General features: G+C 60.0%; 1 protein-coding gene across 1 annotated transcript in view; it reads left to right on the top strand.

Moving 5' to 3' along the window:
- Positions 1-2,210: 2,210 nt before the first annotated feature.
- The window catches only part of CHD5 (chromodomain helicase DNA binding protein 5), a 53,293-nt gene continuing 37,658 nt past the window's right edge, over positions 2,211-17,845 (top strand). Inside the window, exons 1-5 of the mRNA XM_034671443.1 lie at positions 2,211-2,277; positions 8,029-8,156; positions 13,500-13,679; positions 16,131-16,249; positions 16,996-17,234. Of these exons, the coding sequence (XP_034527334.1) occupies positions 2,250-2,277; positions 8,029-8,156; positions 13,500-13,679; positions 16,131-16,249; positions 16,996-17,234 (694 nt within the window). The 5' untranslated portion in view covers positions 2,211-2,249. The remainder of the gene's footprint in view (positions 2,278-8,028; positions 8,157-13,499; positions 13,680-16,130; positions 16,250-16,995; positions 17,235-17,845) is intronic.

Raw genomic sequence — 17,845 nt, 5'->3', positions numbered from 1 at the left:
GGGACATTCTGCAAATTGGCACCCCAACTCCTGTGTGCTGGGGGTGAAAGGGGGAGGACCCCACAGGCAGCAGCTCCCCTGGCTGCTCTGTATCTTCCTGAAGATGGGATTCCCACCAGGTAGCCCTGCCCACTTGGGGGGCTCCTCCCTGCTCCCCACTTGTTTGGTTGCTTTAACACTGTGACTAGGACCCCTTCCAGAGCCTGGCCTCACTCCTCCTTTCAGACAGTTTGGCCAAGTTTGCAAAGAGCCTGCTCCAGTTCCAGGGGTGGGGGTGGTGGGGTGGTGGTGAGGTGGTCCCTATGGAAGGGGTTGCTTGGACAATAGTTGACTGTTATATCCCTGGGTGCAAGGAATTAGGTCCATTTCCTGGGAGGGAACACAGAGGCCCAGTAGAGGCACTGAAACCCATGGCTGTTTTCTACCCAGGAGGCTGGCTCCTCCCTAAGCTGTTCTCTGGCTTCCTCAGTAATTCCCAGTGGTGCTTGGGGCGTGGCCCCTTTGTGGCACTGATGGGGCAGTGGACAGTTGAACATGCATTAACAGGCTTATTTCTGGGTCTTCACTGAACCCCTGATGGGGTCCCCTGTCCACTTTCCCCACATACTCCAGCTCTTCCTGGCTGTGTCGGGGCTCAGAGTGTGGGGAGGGTTGATGGGCACCTGTCTCACTCTATTTGGGCCAGAGGGGTTGGGTCTCTGTCAAAGTCACCTGCTCACTACCTATTCTCCCTGCTTGTGCCCATTGCTCCAGGGCAAGGTGGGGAAGAGGGGTGAGGTCCCCAGGCCCTCTGGGAGCAACCCCAAAGCCCTGCAGAGAGGAGGTCGGTCTCCAGCCCCTCTGGCCTGTGGATTGTGGCCTCATCCTTCTGCACGGCTAGATGTCCCGAGCCTTCCCAAGCTCCCAGTTCCCTCTCCGTGTCCATGGCCCAAGGCTCTGTTCTCCGCTCCTGGTCCACTTCATAGCCTCCTAAATAGACCTTGCTGACCACCCCCCCTCAGCAGCCAGGGTCACCTTTGTAAACACAAATCAGGCCCAAGCTCCCACTGCTTGGCCGGATCGAGGATCTCCTCTTCTATTCCACCTTCATCTCCCCCCCCCCACCCTGTTCCTGAACTGCAACCACGCTGGCCTCCTTGATGCTTCTGGAACCCCCCGAACTCCAAACCCATCCTGCCCTTGAGCACTGGCTGTGACATCTGTCTGACCCACTCTTTTCTCTGCTCATGGCTGCCTCCTTGCTGTCATATACGTCCCAGCCCACATGTCTCTGTGGGGAGGCCCTTCCTGAACTCTTGGCCCAAGTGTGGCCCCACCCCCCAGGGCCATTTTAATGCTTTATTTTCTTGGCAGCACTTCCTACTCCCTGGACTATCAGGGCCAGCTTACTTCTGTGTCTCTGGGCGCCCCCCTCAAGTGTGACTGATTTGGTCACCTGCTGTGCTTGGCACCTGGCACCGTGGGTGCTCAGGACATGGTTGTGGTCTCAGTTTTTGAAGGCTGGGGGTCCCTAGCTCACCCCCGGCCTCCGGACACGGTAATAGCTTCAGCCCAGGCCTCGTGTCTCTCCGCGGGTGCTGGCCAGCTGGCCCCCTAGCCCTCCATCACAGCGGCTCTGCGGCCCTCGGCCTGAGCTCATGGCTGTCACCCACCCAGACCTGGGGCCAGCTGGTTCCGAAGGAGCACAGTTTGTGGCCGGAGGGGCTAGCGTGTTGGGAGTGCTCGCACTCGTTCTTAAATCTGCAGCAGTTGGACTCGTCTTGTCAAATCTTTCTTTCCATTGTGCCCCATCCTCCCCTCCCCCTCAGCACTGTTCTTTCCCACACGGGGCTCAGTGCGGCCCGCGCTCTGGCACTGAGGCCGGTGGGCGAGCCTGCTTGGAGGGGGAGGCAGGGTGGGTGTCCGCCTCCCCGGCTCGGGGCCTGGCAGCTGCCAAATCCCTCTGGGAGCGCTGGCGGTGGCAGGTCTGGTCAAAGTGAGGGCTCCGGGCTCAGATGGATCCTGGCTCTGCCGCTTGTGAGCTGACTGAGCCCGAGCACGCTTCCCAACCCCTCTGCCTCAGTGTCCCCACTTGTGGAATGGGGATATAGCACTGGCTACCTCACAGAGGGTTATTGTGAGGACTGGTGAGACAGTGCACGTGGTACATTTAGGTCACAGTGCCCAGAACATAATAGGTGTCCAATAAACTGGGACTACTGTCATCAGCACTGTCCAAGGGGGGCAGCGGACCTGTCCTTCCCGAGGAAATGCTTGTGAGACTTCCACCCTCATCTAGTAAGCTGGAGGGCGTGGGAGTGTGACCCCTGGGGTGGGGCCGGAGGGAGAGAAGGAGGGGCTCAGTGCCCCCAGCCTTTTTCTTTAAGTTCCCAGCCTGGTTGGCCCCCACCAATCACTTACAGCCAGAGGGGTGGGTTTCCCCGAGCTGGTGAGCTCAGCCTCTCTCCTGGCCAGGCAGTGTGACCACTCTGGCCCCAGAGTCACCTGACTGGCCCGTGTCCCCCCCACCCCAGGCCGCCAGGACTGGCCCCCATCACATGAGCATTTTAGGTTTCCTGCAGGCCCAGGGCCAGGAGGGAGTGATAGCCATGATTCCCAAGGTTCTTGCCTTCTTAGCTAACCCCACCCCTGTGGGGAAATGTGGGTTTTGGGGGTCCCGTGGAGCGTGTATTTAATATTGGGAAGAGGGAGGCAAAGTGACCAGCATGCATTGCCCAGTGCCTTGGCCTGTGGAATATTCCCTTCATTCCAGACTGATGTACCATTTCATCGGTTCATTCAGTCACCAAGCCTCCTATGAATCCAGCCACCCATTATCTAACCTCTCACCAAACATCTCTTCATCCAACCATAAAACCAGCCAACCAGCCATACACCCACCCCTCACCAGCCAGCCATCCTACCCACTCTCCATCCCCCATCCGTCCGTCCGCCCATCTGCTCCCCCCAGCATCTTTCTGTCAAGTGTTTTCTCCAAACCAGGTACAGAACACAGTATGTGGTCTCTAACTTTCTGGGGCTTTTGCAGGTAAAATTTTTGAGGCTTTCTGCCTTCTCTTTCGCTCTGTCCTTATTTCTCTCTCCCTGTCTCTTTTTCTCACTCTGCCCCCATGTCTGTCCCTCCCTCTGTCTCTTTCCAAGTCTGTCTTCCCCAAGTGCTTCTCTCTCTCTTTGGCTGTCCCTCATTTCCCACTTTTGCCTTTGTCTCTTCCTGACCCTCAGCTGTGTCTCCCCGTCCCCTCCCTCCTTGCTTCTCTTTCCTCCTCCCTGCCTGTGCTCTGGGTCTGCAGGGGGGCCTGTCCCTGCTTGCCCTGGGTCCCTGTCCTCTTCATCCTCACTCTCTCTCTGGCCCTAGTCCCTTAGGGTATAAGCCTCACCTCTCCCCCCACTCCCCGCCCCTGCATGCCTGCCCACAGTGCTCAGAACTGATGCTTTCTTTGATGAGACGCCAATGAGGTGATATCTGGGTTTTGTTAAATGTCATAAATAAATTACTAATCCTCTCTTGGGCGGGAGTACTGACCCCCCATTATCAGCAGAGGGCCTGTGGTGTAGGGGTGTTCCAAGGACTCATGGGAACCTTCATCTTGGTGCCCCCACCCCGCCACCGGCTAGCCCTAGAGAGGCCTTGGGAACCCCTGGCTCAGCAGTGCACAAACTGGAGACCCCCACCCTCTGTCACCCCCCTGAGGGCCTGGGCTCTACCTGCCATTGCCGAACACTTACTCTGTGTCTCACGGCTTTTACTTCTCCATCACCCCATGAGAAGGCACTGATAGGCCCATTTAAGGATGAAGAAGAAATGGGCTCAGCTGGGAAGGGATTGGGGGTAACCCTCCAGGAAGGGGCGTTGGTTTGAGGTCTGCACTCCCCTGTCCCTCCCTCTTCCTGGCCACCAGGTGATCTTGCCGCCTGCTTGGTGGTGGGCTGGAAGTGCAGAACGGAAGGAGCCTCCTCCCCAGGCCCCGGAGAGGATGGCGGGTGTTGAGCTGGGTCCCCACTGCTGGCAGACTGGCCTGCCTTTCTGGACCCTGGCACTGGAGCTCTTGTCCCTGCACCTGGCTTGGGCCCCCAAATCCTTCGACCACCCTCAGATCAGAGGACCTAACTTCTCCCTTCACAATCATATGCTTTCCTTTTGCTCTGATCACCTTGCATCTGCAAAGCTCCCTGGGGGGCTGCGTTCTTGCCCAGAGGAGGGGGCAGAGGTGGGGCAGAGCGTAACTTGCTCTGGGGCCGAGTGTGTGGTGGACTAGCCCTCGCCCTCTGAGGGGCCCTGTGGGACTTTCCAGACCAAGGGCCGGCCTGAGTCACCTTGGCGTCCCAGGGTGAGGCCTGAGCTCGGCACACAGGCCATGCTGGTTAAGTGCCTGCTAGGTAAATGGGGAAGTCTGAATTCTGGGGGCAGCTCAGGAGCCTGGAGAGGGGCAGGGGTGAGGACCACCCGTCCTGGCTCCACCCTGGCTCTGCCACCTGTCGGCCGTGAAGCTACATGGGTAAATCAGGAGTCCTCCGAGCCTGTTTCCTTCTCTGCAAATGGGGGTGGTGGTACTATCTCTCAGGGCTCCCATGTGGAGTCGATGAGTTAATACACATTAACACCTGCTACCTGCTGCAGGCGCCCTGCTGGCCCTGCGTCTGTCCTGGCGCCGTTACAACGTGCTACCCCGAGAAGGGCCCACCCAGCTCGCTCAGGGTGGGGCCAGCCTGGGGGTTCCCCAGGGTGGAGCTGGGGAGAGGGCTGTGGGTGAGCTCAGGAAGAAGCCGCAGAGGTCTCTCTCTCTGCCCCTCTGTCTCCACCCCTCTGTCCCTCTGCCTGTCTCTGTCTCTGAAGCAGCCTCCCCGCCCCCTCCCCCTCCTGCTCCGACCTGAGCGGTCAGGAGGTAGCAGAGATAACAAGGCTAATGGGTCCTAATTATAGCCCAAGTTGGATCGATGGAGCCTTGGGCCCTGGAGGGGCAGGGCTGGTGTGGGAGAGCACTGCCGGGTGGGCCAGGGGGCTGTGGGGGTGGCCAGGAGGGGCTGGGAGCTGATGGGGCAGGGAGTCATGGGGCTGCTCTTTCCTGGGACCCTCACCCCAGGGCGAGTGGGATCCCACCTTACCACCGATGGTGCCCTGAGGATGGGGCAGGGCTGGGGGCTCGGGGAGCCGCTGAGAGGCCCTGGGCAGGGTGCCTTGGTTGTGATTCCCCAGGTCTGGTTCTAGAAAGCTCAGAGGCTGTTGCAGAAGGCAGGCAGGAGGGGGCGATGGGGCCACAGTGAAGACGGGGTGCGGGGGAATCATGAGATGTTGGGAGGGAGTGTCACAGAGCTCAGCCTGGGGTGTCCTCAGGGCTACCAGAATCCGCGCAGGGACAAGAAGTGTCTGTCAGAGATGGGGAGTGGGCAGGGTGGGGTCCCTATCCTGTGCCAGCTCTGGAACCTTCCTGGAGGAGGGATTTAATCAGGCAGATGGCCCTGGGCCATGAAGTCTTCTGGGAGTGGAGGAGGGGCTCTGTCCACGGGCAGAGGGTCTGGGGCCTTACCCTCTGAGGCTCATTCTGGGCGTGGATTAGGGCTAGAGTGTGGGGCATCCCCTGACCCCCTGCCCTCCGCCCCAGGCAGATGACCTCACACAGCCACCTGTTCGTCCCCTTGTGTGTTCTGTTGGCCAGTTGGTCTGTCAGCGACCGTGTGCTCAGCTCGCCTTCCCAGTCTGGGGGACTGCCCCGCCGAGGGAACAGGGGACTCGGGGAAGTGGCAGGAGGGAGGGGGCCCTCCCGATTGCATCAGCCCGAGCCTCTTATATAACCAGCGCTGGGCATTGCCAGGGTGGCGGGGTGGCTCTGCCCAGGCAGTCTCCCTGTGGCTCTGGGGGAGGTGGAGGCAGGGGTGGGGGTCTGGATGGACAGCTCCGTCACAACCTCCAGACCCCGCCACTCCAGGATGACTCTGGGGTTCCCCGTGCATGTTTTCAGCTGGTCTGAGAAATCCCTGCCCCTCCTGTGCCAGGGCGAAGAGGGACAGGACGGGACAGGGTCAGCTCAGCCTGGCTCCACTCAAGACCTGGCCCACATTAAACTCAGCTTTGGGCTGACCACCCCCTGCTTGGCCCTGCGTGCCATAGCCCGGGCCAAGGCCTGGCAGCAGTGCCCCCCGTGCCAGCCAGGACCACTGAGCGGGCCTCCTTCTCTGCAGCGGCTCCTAGTCTGGCAGGAGTCTCTCCACACCTGTGTTTGCCCAGCGGGTTGGGGAGGGGCCTGGGACTTGGGCATGCCCTGCTGCCTACCCCCATGGACTCCTTNCACGGGGCCCCCCCCCCCCCGCACAGTGGAGCAGCTGCACCTGCCCCCTGGGTGGGAACCGGCCCTGCAGGGCCCTGGGGCGGCAGGACAGCCGCTTGGCCACAGGAGTGGCCAGCGCCCTCTAGCTGCACCCAGGGTGTGGTGATGGGAGCCACGTGACCCTGGGGACTCTAGGGGACAGGGGTCCCAGGCGGGGCATGAGGTGGACCGGTGTGGAGGACGGAGGACGGGAGGCCGGATGTCGGGGTGTCCTGGGTGTGCACATGAGTATCTGAGCACCTGCGGGGGGCACGTCTGCACTGTGTTGTTGTCCGGCTGACGCGGCCAACAACCCTGATGTGCGGTGGTGGGCTTCCTGGGCCGGGTGGGTGGTAGGCTGTGTTTCTTTTAACTTGATTCAGCAGGGTCACCTTGCCCCCTTTCCCTATGAAAGTCTCCTGGGTGCCCTCCTCAGGGTCACGGGGTGGCAGACCCCTCAGGCTGAGATTCCCTATTGTGTGTCCCCTCAATCCCTTTGGGGGGGGAACCCCAGTTGGCTCTTCTCTTTGCTCCCCTGGGCACAGGGGGATGGGGTAGGACAGCCTGGCTGTGGGTGCTCCGGCCCCCTGGCTGGCATGGAGCCCTGGTCTCTGGTGGGCCCCATTTGTGGACTTGGAAGGTTTGGTGGCTTCCTTCTGGATGTATCTCTACTCTGGGGGGTTTGTTTCTTGCTGCTGTTTGCCCCCAAGAGGACCCTCCCCACTCTCCCTTTCTTCCCCTGCCTAACACCCCCCGCCCCCTGGGAACTCAGAGCTCGCTGCCCTTTCTCACCTCTGATTTCCTGGGTGGGAGTTAGGCCCCGGGGCCACATGTCAAGCCCTCTTCTTTTTTGGGGGGGTGGCATGAAGCTGGAAGCCAGCTGCTTCTTCAAAGATAATCCTGCAGCACACACACCTGTCCTGCTCCCCTCTTGGCCTTTTAAATTCATGAAGGAGGGAGGGGAGCTCGGAACTCGTGGCCGCTTTTGGAAACCCACGTGTGGCGGATGCCGCATGTGTCTGTGGAATTTCGCATCTTGCTGGGTGCCCAGCCGGAACAAGTTTGGCATCCTGTGTGTGTGACTGGGGGTGCGTGTACCGTGTGGGTGTGTGTGCGGGTTCGGGCGGGAGAGGCGATGTGGTCTCTGATCCCCATTAAAGGGGGAACCTGGCATCTTCCTTGTTGGTCTCCCTCCAGAGCCCCCACGTGGCTCCAGGTGGTCCTGGGGTGATGTGACCTGTGCGTCCCCATCCGCCTGAATTCACAAGCCATCTCCCGGCCACGCTGTGGGCCTCTGGAGGGCAGAAGTAGGCCCCGACCCCTCCCTGGAGTGGCCAGAGATGGCTTTGTGCTTCTGTGGGGCTGCTTTCTCTCTGGGGGAGCCAGGGACTTTTAATTAGCTGCTCACTTTTGCTCAGAACGTTGTTTCCGAGCACCATCCTGTCCTGTCGGGGGGGGTGGTTATTGTCCCATTTTACAGCGAGGGGAGGAAAGGTCCAGGGAAGTGGGGACCTGGGACACAGCCCGCCTGAGCTGGGACTGCACTCACAGCCTCTGGGCTGGTGGCTCTGAGGGCTTGGGAGGAGGCTGGGGCCAGCCACCGTGTGCAGGGAAGGAGGGGTGGGGGCGAAGGAGGCAGGTGGATGCCTGTGGGGCTGGCTGTCCCACGGGGGGCCTCCCTGAGGGAAGCAGCAGGGTCATCCCCTCCCACTTCTGACTCCCCTAGAAGAAGAAGATGGTGGCCTTGGTGCCTTTGATGACTATTTCCCTGAGGAGCCCGTGGGCCTTCCCAAGAAGAAGAAATCCAAGAAGCTCAAGGAGAACCGGTCCAAAGGGAAGCGGAAGAAAAAAGAGGTTTGTGGGGGGCCCTGCTGGGGTTGGGCCAGCTGGAGGGTGGGTCAGGGCCCCGAGGGGGTCTTGGCTGCTCTGCCTGGGTCTGCGGAGAAAGACCTCAGCTGCCAGGGCGTGTCCTGAGAGCCGGGTTCGAGTGCGAGACACCAAAAGTGGCCCGTACAGACCTTTGCAGGTCAGATAAGAAATGCCCTGTCCTTTTAAGCGGGACGTTCGAGCGTTGTTCATCTTTATGCCACAGAGCGTCCATGATTCGGGCAGGCAGGACCCTGTGATGCAGGGACAGACCTTCTGGTTGAGGCTTTGACGTGTCGTCCTCACCCTCCAAGACCTGAGGCTCTGTGGACATTGTGGGGGGAGGTGGAGTCCCGGATCGTGGGGCCTCGTGCTGTGCCCTGGTCGAGGGCAGGAGCTTCCTGCGCGAACCCCCCCTCCCCGCCTCCAGCTCCTCCTGGGCGTTTTCTCTCTGGCAGCTGCTTTCACAGGCACTGGACCTGGATGGGACACCCAGTGATCTCTGGTCCTTGGTCTCAGGCCTTCAGGCAGGTCAGCCCAGTTCCCAAACGCAGATGAAGGACCGCCAGGGATGCCGCAGGCGGGGCTGAATTTTCCCTCTCTTTCTTGGGCACACAGTCTAGCAGGACTCTCTCCTCCCCACCCCGCCTTGGCCAGGCAGGAGGCTAGAAGTGGGCAGCGTCTGCACAGTGGGGAGGCCGGGCCTGGGGGGGGAGCGTGTTCAGTGGCTGGGAGGGCCAGTGGTGTCCAAAGCCTGGGAGGGTTGGTGCTTTCCTCCCCCCTACCCAGTGTCGGGCTCACTCAGGTCTCACCCCTCCCTTCTTCCCTGGGACCTACCTGACAATATGCTTGTTTGCCTTGGCCCCTCTGTGTCTCCCTCTGCTGTTTTGGCAGGAGCTTGGCCTGGGCCTCAGCCACCTCTTGCTCTCTCACTCTCTCCCCTCATCCTCTCCATTGCTCCTTCCCCTCCAGCCTCATTTCCAACCCCCACCCTCTTCCCTCCCCTCACTTGCTCACCCTCTCTCCTTCCTTCTGCTTCTCACTAGGGGTGGAGGGCCCAGTGGGTGGGAGGCCTGCAGATGACTGGGTGCCGCCTGGCAGGCCCCCAAGGTGACCCTTAGGTCATCGCTGCCCCCTCCCCTGTACTCCTGAGAGCTGGGCTCAGCCAGCTGTCAGGTCTTAGAGGGTCTGGAGCGGGCTCTAGCCAGAGAGCAGCATCTTGGCCGCCCGGTGTCCCCCACCCGTCCGCCCTGCCTGCCTGGGTCCCCAGAACGTGGGGAGGGGGATTACACCCTGTGCTCCGCGCCATCTCCAACCAGGTGGACCTAAGATAAGGCGGTGGGTGGAGGCAGAAGAGGGGCTGCGGGTTTTTTTGGCCGGGAGTGGGGGTTGGGGGGTGGGGACCGGCAGCAAGTCTCGGATCGTGATTTACATAAAACAACCGGGCTGCGGCCAGAACCTGAGCATATGTAGATGAAGCTCCTTGTCAGGCCCAGCGCAGGAGGGAGAGATGATTTCAACCTGTACTGCAGCGGTTACCATAGCAACCAATTATTCAGTGCTAAATTATAACTGTTTATAACACTCGTGAATGGGAAGGCTCATATTTCATTCTTTCTTTTTCCCTCTCAATCTTGAAGGACCCCAAATTGAGAATGACCAACTCTCTGAAGCCTCCCTTTTGAGTGTAAATGCCTCCTTTATCGGGAGATGTGCGTGTGTGTTGAGGGCTGGGTGCAGAGGGAAGGGAGAGGGAGATGGGAGGCCCGGATAAAAGACATCCGCAGAGCTGGGGAGGAGGAAGGGCGGGCGGACACTGTCCACTTGGGGTCCCCAGGGCCTGCACTGGTGGCATGCTGTGGCCTCAGTGGGCTGGGGGTCGGGGCTTGAGCCCTCCCGCTTACCCCCAGCTCCACACACATGCAGCCTGGGCGTGGTGTTGAAGGCAGCAGATGGATTCTGTTGGGAACTTCGAGTCCACTAAAATTCTTGTACCGTGAGGTGCCTCTCCTGTAGTCACCCCTGGGGCGGCCACAGCCCAAAGGACAGCGTCAAGGTCAAAGCCCCAACCGTGTTCACAGCCTGTGGTGTGGCTTGGGGCTGAGATTGGTTCAGGGCTTTAATAAGACGGTGTTGCTTTGTGTCTGTGTCTCCTTCCCTGAACATGGCTTGGCCCAAAACCCCTTCTGTAAGTTCCACGATAAATGAGCCAGCTGGTCTACCCCTGGTTCTCAGTCATTCTTTCCTTGCCACTGGCTGGTGCTGTATCCCTCCAGGTCCTGCTCCTGCTTCACTCCTCTTCACGTCGTTTTCAGAACCACTTGCTGCCCTTCCCCTAGCCCCTTTCTCTGCAGGGAAAGATTTTGGGGGAAGGAAAAAGGAGGCCCGGGTCTTGAAGGGTCCAAACAGCTGGATGCAGAGATATGCTGTGGATACAGGCTTATGATGCCAGTGGGAAACCCATCTCCAAAGACCCGTCCTGCACCTCAGCCAGCACCCCCACCCTACCCCGAGCAGTCAGGAGGGCTTGGATGAGATTGGGGGTGCAAGTAGGGGTGAACCCAGGCCCTGTGAACTTCATTTGGTTGGGTAGGGGAGAGAAGGCACCTCCTGGAAAGGATCAAGGAACAGCTGATGAGTTGGGAGAAGTGGAGAATCAGAGCTTTCTTTCTGACAGGGCTTTCCTTGGTGCAGGCAAACAGTGGAGGGAGAAGTCTCCCCTGTCCCTAAAACGAGGGGCTGCCACCACTGCCATCACCCAGGGGGCCACTGGGGACCGGTAAGTGGCGGATGTGCCCTGCCGTAGCTGTCACTCATTCCTTGAGGAGGATCTTGGCCCTCCTGCTCTGCCACTTAGCCCTGGAATGGACGCTGGGCCAGCCCTCTGGCAGTGCTCAGCTTGGGGCCTTTCTCCAGGCCTGGCATCCACGCTACACACACAGACGGTGAAATCTGCTTCAGGTGCCTTCCCCGCCCCTCCCTCCCCCCAGCTCCTTCTGGGCCCTGCATGTGGAGCTGTGCGGGTTGCTCCTCACCTCTCCTGCACTTGGGACACGGTAATGCCTACTTCCCATCAGACGCCCAGGTCAGTCCTCCCTCAGGTGTTGCCACAATGGCCTCTTCTGTCGGCATCTGATTGCCCAGCTGCACTGTAGGTCACCCAGCTGCGGCTCTGCAGTTGGCTTAGCCTGCTCCTGACTTGCAGAAACACGAAGGGTGAGGCTGGTGATGTCCTTAAGTCTGTCATCTGGCCTGCATCTTTGTCTTCCAAGCAGAGTTGGAGTCATGGGTGCTTGGGTCTCTCCCGTTTCAAAATGTGTGCAGCCTCCTCTCATGCCATCTCCTTTGTGCCTCTTGCCACCCTTGTTGAATCCCCATGTCACAGATGAGGAGGCTGAGGTCAGGCTCTAGTGACTTGCCTAGTTCCAGGCTAGCAAGGGACAGAGCTCCTAGGCCTTCTGTGTGCTGCAGATTCCCTAGAGAGCCTCAGGACCCACAGTCAGGCCACTCGACTCTCAGCCAAGTGGGTATCAGACATGGGTCGTCCTGCCTCATTGCCGGTCTGGGTGTCGTGTGTGGGGTCCACCCCAGGGCAGTTTGAGGGCCAGCCCCATGCCCCTCCCTACGGCCGCCCTGCAGCCTCTGTCCGAGGTGCTGAAATTCATGGCCGCCTTCTTCTCCCATCCTTACCTTTGCTGGGGTGAGAGCTGGGGTAGAGCCTGTCTCTCTGGTCTCTTCAAAGGTGGTCTCTTGACACTGGCCGAAGTCTACACCTTGGGGAAAATAGATGTCCCTGTATGACCCCTTCCTCCCCAGAGGACTGTGGCAGAGCTGGGAGCTGTGGCCCCAGGGCTCTGCATTGGCATCTACCCTGGGAGCAGGAGCCCTCGCAAGGCTGTTCTGCCCCAGGCAGGTTCCAGCAGCAGCCAGGACCAGCTTCGCCCCTGGGACCCCGCACAGCGAGCGTCAGTATTCCGGGAAACACCCAGTTCCGGAAAGGCGCAGAGGCCCTGCTGTCTGCCAACCGGCCAGCCAGCACACTGACCTGGCAGCTTAATGAGCATAAAAGGTTTGGAAGCAGAGAGCCCAGGGGGAGACAGTCGGGAAGTGCAGGGAGCCCGTGGGGGAGTCCTTTCCCAGCTGTATCTTTGGAAGAGCCTCCCTCCTGGGGAAAGACTCTCAACTCTTAATAGTGTGCCTGGAAAGGGCAGAGATCTGGTGGGGCCCTCCCAAGAGCCTCCAGACAGATCTGCTGCCCTTGCTTCTCCTTTCCCTTCTCCCACCTGCTCTGCTCTTTCCCCTACCCCATCCTGCCCCCTCCCCACCTCCTCTTCAGCCTTCTCCCCTTCAGTGCTGTTTCCCAAGCTCATTTTCCACCTCTCCAGTTCTCCGTCTTTCCCATGCTTCTCTTTGCTCACCTTGAAAACAGTCAACAGCCAGCTCGAAAATGCCAAGCCCCGTGCTGGCAATTGGAGCCTCAGTGCCCAGCGTCTCTCGCAGACCCAGGCCAGGAGGGGGCTGGGAAGGGCTTTGCCAGTCCGCTTGCATCTGGAAAGGCGAAGAGTAAACAAACAGCCTCCTTGGAAGGGCAGTGCCTTTCTGGTGGGGATGCTCTGGCTGTGAACGCCCTTATCTCCATATAAATGGGCCATTTGCTGCCTGTACAGACGGGAAACTAAATCAAGGGAGCCAAGCTTAAGAGCTGCCTAAATTACCTTGTCTCCTCTCCAGAGGGAAGCGGCCGGGGTGGGGGTGGTGGAGAAGGTGGGCTCGTGCCATAGCAGCTTCTGGAGAGCCCACAGACAGATGAAACTGGGACAGTTTCTACAGTAATTACAGGTTTCTCTCGACAGGTGCAACTCCATGGGGTGCACACGTCTGCACAGAGGTTGGGTCACGCCCCCTGCGCTTTGCCTGCCCATTTGCCTGGGGTTTTTCTCGTGCACTTTGTTTTTTGGCTCTGGACATCACATCCTGCAGGAATTCCTGGGTCCCAGCGCTCTCCCGTAACACTGGTTAAAATCCTCGAGTCTGTAGAAACCTGATTCTGATTGAAGCAGAGCCTGAGCCCCACCCGGGGCAGGCCAGGCCGGCTGCACTCCACCAGGTGCTCTGGCCCAGGCACCTGGAGCAGGACCCTTGCCCACTGCTGGCTTGGGGCAGCCCCTCCTGCTGGGCTTGTGCTGAGCTGTGAGCAGTGGAATGCTGAATGATCCAGAACGCGTGGGCCTACTCAGTGTGCCAGGGGGCCACTCAGGGCAGTCCTGCTGCCCAGGACTCAGGGTTTTCTTCAGGCCCCTGTTGCCCTCACCATCCTCCTTTCTCTTCCAGGGGAGCAATGATGAGCTGTCAGAAAACGAAGAGGATCTGGAAGAGAAGTCGGAGAGTGAGGGCAGTGACTACTCCCCTAATAAAAAGAAGAAGAAAAAGCTCAAGGACAAGAAGGAGAAAAAAGCCAAGCGAAAAAGGAAGGATGATGATGAGGATGATAATGATGACGGGTGTCTAAAGGTAAGCCCTGAGGCCCGACCGGAGGGGCCTGGGCTCCAGCAGGACGCCTGGCCTGCATGGGCGGAGGCTTCAAGCCGGTTCTCTGCTTTCTGACCTAGGAGCCCCTGTGAGCGAAGGGCCAGAGTGTCCTTCCCCACCGGTGTGTGTGTGTGTGTGTGTGTGTGGCTGCTGGGGGCAGGTGGGCCTGTGGGCATGCCCACATGCACGTGGAGGTTGGATGAAAGTGTGTGAGCAACACTGTGCCCCAAGTCCTGGAGACACATTTGAAATAATGATGGGTGACATTTAGGAGTTTGGGGGGGGGGCCTCTCGCTGGAGCGCACAGCTCTGAGGAGGGCGGTGTTCGGGCTCAAGTTTCGCGTCAGGAACCTCTCCCCTGGAGCACTCTGGGAAAATCAGCCAGCAAACGGAGCCTCTGCCAGCAGATAGGGGCCGGACGGCTCCGCTCTGGGCAGAAGGGGAACTTTGTTACTCAGCGTGTATTCTGAATTTCTGGCCGCGTGGGCATCGGGGAGGGTGTCCCAGTGAGCACCAGTCAGGGCTCTCCCTGGGGGAAAGCGGCTTCCCTGTGTGTGCAGCCTGATGCTAAGTAGGCCGAGGCCCCTCGGGTCTCAGAGCCACTGCAGGGCTCTTCGGGGAGGGGATGGGTCTGGGCTCAGTTCTTGGGCAGTGGCAGGTGTCAGCGGACAGAGCGCTCTGCCTCCTTTGTTCCATGGGCATGCCTCCAAGCTCAGATTGGGCTGGCCGTGGAGTTCGAGATGAGGGCTCTGTATATATGGGTCCTGCTGGGTGAGGCAAAAGTGGTGGCTGTCAGCGGCTGAAGTCAGGAAGTGCCATGGTGTCCTGACGCCCAGAGGGATTTCATTACCCAGCAGGTGTGTTGTGAGTCATCTGTGACCGATCATAGCCGAGGGCTGACGGCCTGCAAGATGAACTCGTGGGCACGGTCCAGGGTTCTCCCACGGCACTGTCACCCGCTCAGGCTCACGCCGCTCTGCTTCCTGCTGGGAGCAAGGTCCGAGAGGCCTCCAGGGATGGCTGTGTGTTGTGGGGGCAGGTGGACCATGGGAGGGCGTCCCACAGGGGAGCCCCGCTGACCGGTCACAGAGAATGGGAGGCCAGGGAGCGCTGGGCAGGCAGGCCTGGTTTTCAGCTCCTGGGACCAAGGGAGGCTGGGTGCACCTCCTGGGTGGTCTTCTGTTGCAGGGGGCAGACAGCCCAGTTCTGAGGGGCTTCGGCAGTGATGGGGTTTGCTGGATCGGTGCCCCAGGAGTTGAGAGGCCAGGGGCTTCCAGCTTGGGGTGTTACCCAGGGCCTGTGTCTTCACATCCTTCACCGTGCCTCTAGGGGGTCAGCTCCAGGCTCTGGTCAGGCACCCTTGTGGCTGAGAATGAGTGTCACCGCAGCTCTGGGCTTCTTGGTACCCACGGCCCCCTCCACTAGCTGGGAAAGCAAGCTTGAGCCCTCATTCGTTGTCCACACGGGAGACCCAGCGGCACCTGCCACTGGACTCCCATCTGGACCAATGACCACTCCTGGGTGTGGCGAGTGCCAGTTGGCTGAATGGGTCAGTGGGTGGGGCTGGGGCAGGGCTTCCCGGAACCAGAGCAACCCTTCGGGTTTGGAATAGGGCCCCCCCTCCCTCCTGGGAGGCAGGTGCTGCTATCTGCTTTACAGATGGGGAACAGGCATAGAGAGGTGAAGCAGCTAGTCCACCTCTCGCTGCCAGAGTGTGGTAGAGCCCGGATTAGAGCCAGGGTCTGTCTGGCTCTAGAGCCCAAGCTCATAGCCAGAACCTCCACCCCCACGCCCACCCCAGCTGGCCTGGCTGTCTGGGGAGCTCACTGTGTGCCCCTGGGGAGTCTCACCTCCTTGGGCCTCAGTGCCCCAGCTTGAAAGTGAAACAGTAGCCAAGGGACCCTCTCACATATCTGCCTTCAGCTGGGCCCTTGTCCCACGCCCCAAATCCTGGTCCTGGAAGCAGGCGAGCAGCAGGGGTCCATGTGTGACTCTATCGGCGGATGTCCCGAGGCAGCCTCATTTCTCCCCAGCATGCCTCAGGCAACCTTCAACCCTGCTGCCTCCCCAGGGACAGCTGCCCTTTAGGCTAGCCCTGTAGGCTGCAGTCTTGGCTTGGTGCCCAAATCCCCAGAACACATTCTTCCCAGAGAATGAGTTCTGTTACTGTTTCTGCCTTGGGTGTGCACAGAACCTCACCCCAAGAAACCCTACACTGAACCCCCAGGCTTGGCCCTGCACTCCCTCGTGAGTTGGTGCCTGAGCTGTTCCCACTGGTCAAGGGGCAAGCAGGCCGGGAGGTGGAGGGTGGGTACGAACTGCAGACACAGCCTCCCCGCCCATTTGGAGACCTCCTGGGTGGGGGCTCTAGGGGTGGGGGTGCAGGTCAGAAGGACCCTGCTCTGACCCCACCTCTGGCCTGGGTGTCCCTAGGAGCCCAAGTCCTCGGGGCAGCTGATGGCCGAGTGGGGCCTGGATGACGTGGAGTACCTGTTCTCGGAGGCTGACTACCACACGCTGACCAACTACAAGGCCTTCAGCCAGTTCCTCAGGTGGGTTGCACCGCCAGACACCATGGCCAGCATCCATGGGAACTGCCAAGTTGGGGGACAGAGCCCCAGGCTCCTGGGGTGCAGGGGGGCCATCAGGCTGACACCAACCCTGGGCAGAACCCCTTTCATTTTTTTTTTTTTTTAAAGATTTTTTTTATTATTTATGTGACAGAGATAGAGACAGCCAGCGAGAGAGGGAACACAAGCAGGGGGAATGGGAGAGGAAGAAGCAGGCTCACAGCAGAGGAGCCTGATGTGGGGCTCGATCCCACAACGCCGGGATCACGCCCTGAGCCGAAGGCAGACGCTTAACCGCTGTGCCACCCAGGCGCCCCAGAACCCCTTTCATTTTAACAGATGGTCCTGCCTACTCTTGCCCTGAGCCCCGGGATGGTGGTCCTGGTCAATCCCCAGGGTCTTAAGCCCTCATGGCCCCTCTCAGCTCTGGAAGAAATGGGGCCAGACACCCAGTGGCCCACAGCAGGCTCCTCCCTCTGGTCCCTTAGGTGGTATAGAGTCTGGAAACCCAATGAGAAGATCACAACCACATAAATAGGGAATCAGGAGTGTTTGGGGATGGAGTGGCATCTCAGCTGTGTCCTCTGCCCCGTGCCCTGCCTTGCTTTCTGCTCGGTTTTCCCAGCCTGGAACATGGGGCTTCTTACCCCAGGTGTGGGAGAAGAAGGGGGTGCCTGGGTCATCAGGGGGTCTCATCCCCTCCACAGCAGTGTTTTCACTCCACACAGGCCGCTCATCGCCAAGAAGAACCCGAAGATCCCCATGTCCAAAATGATGACCGTTCTGGGAGCCAAGTGGCGGGAGTTCAGTGCCAACAACCCTTTCAAGGGGAGCTCGGCAGCGGCGGCTGCGGCGGCAGTGGCCGCGGCCGTGGAGACAGTCACCATTGCCCCTCCGCTGGCTGTCAGCCCCCAGCAGGCACCCCAGCCCGTACCTATCCGCAAGGCCAAGACCAAGGAGGGCAAGGGTAAGGCTGTGGGTGGGTGGGCCCCCTGCTGGCAGAGTCCCACCCCAGCCCCTGTAGCCTCGGGCAGCTGGGACAGCTGAGGCAGGCTTTACCAAGGACTCAGTGCCTTGGTTGACCTTGGGCCCGCTTGCCCTTTCTCAGCTGGACTGTGGCGTTGTAGCTTCTGCCCCGCTTCCCCTTTGCGGGCTGGGGTGAAACAGAGGAGACAATGTGCTTGGAGCTTTGGGACTTTTGCACCTGGCCCCTCTGACTGGGCATGGAGGAATGGAGAGGGGAGGCCCATGCTGTTGGGAGCTGGGGGGCTCTTGAGTTTGAGGAGAAGGGGTCCTGAGGTTAGCTCACTGACCCCTCTTGTCTGAGTACCCAGCCCTTGGGGTAACGGACGTGCATGAGTGTTGTGGTCCAGGCTGGCTTCTCTGGGAAGCCTGGAAGGAGGTCCAGATACAAAATCGGACTCACTGGTGGGTGTCTGGTGTCTGGGGGGAGTAGGGACAGCAGAGGCTCTCTGTGACTTCAAGTCCCCGGGGGAGGGGTCTCCCCTAGGTGGAGGATTTCTGGCCCCATTGAGGTAGAGACCTGCATCTCCTCAGGGTGCTCAAAGGTGGGGTTGC

Source organism: Ailuropoda melanoleuca, chromosome 11 (assembly GCF_002007445.2).
Source record: "Ailuropoda melanoleuca isolate Jingjing chromosome 11, ASM200744v2, whole genome shotgun sequence".
Lineage (NCBI taxonomy): Eukaryota > Metazoa > Chordata > Mammalia > Carnivora > Ursidae > Ailuropoda > Ailuropoda melanoleuca.
The sequence above is the reverse complement of the archived record's forward strand: the minus strand, read 5'-3'. Positions and strand labels throughout refer to the sequence as shown.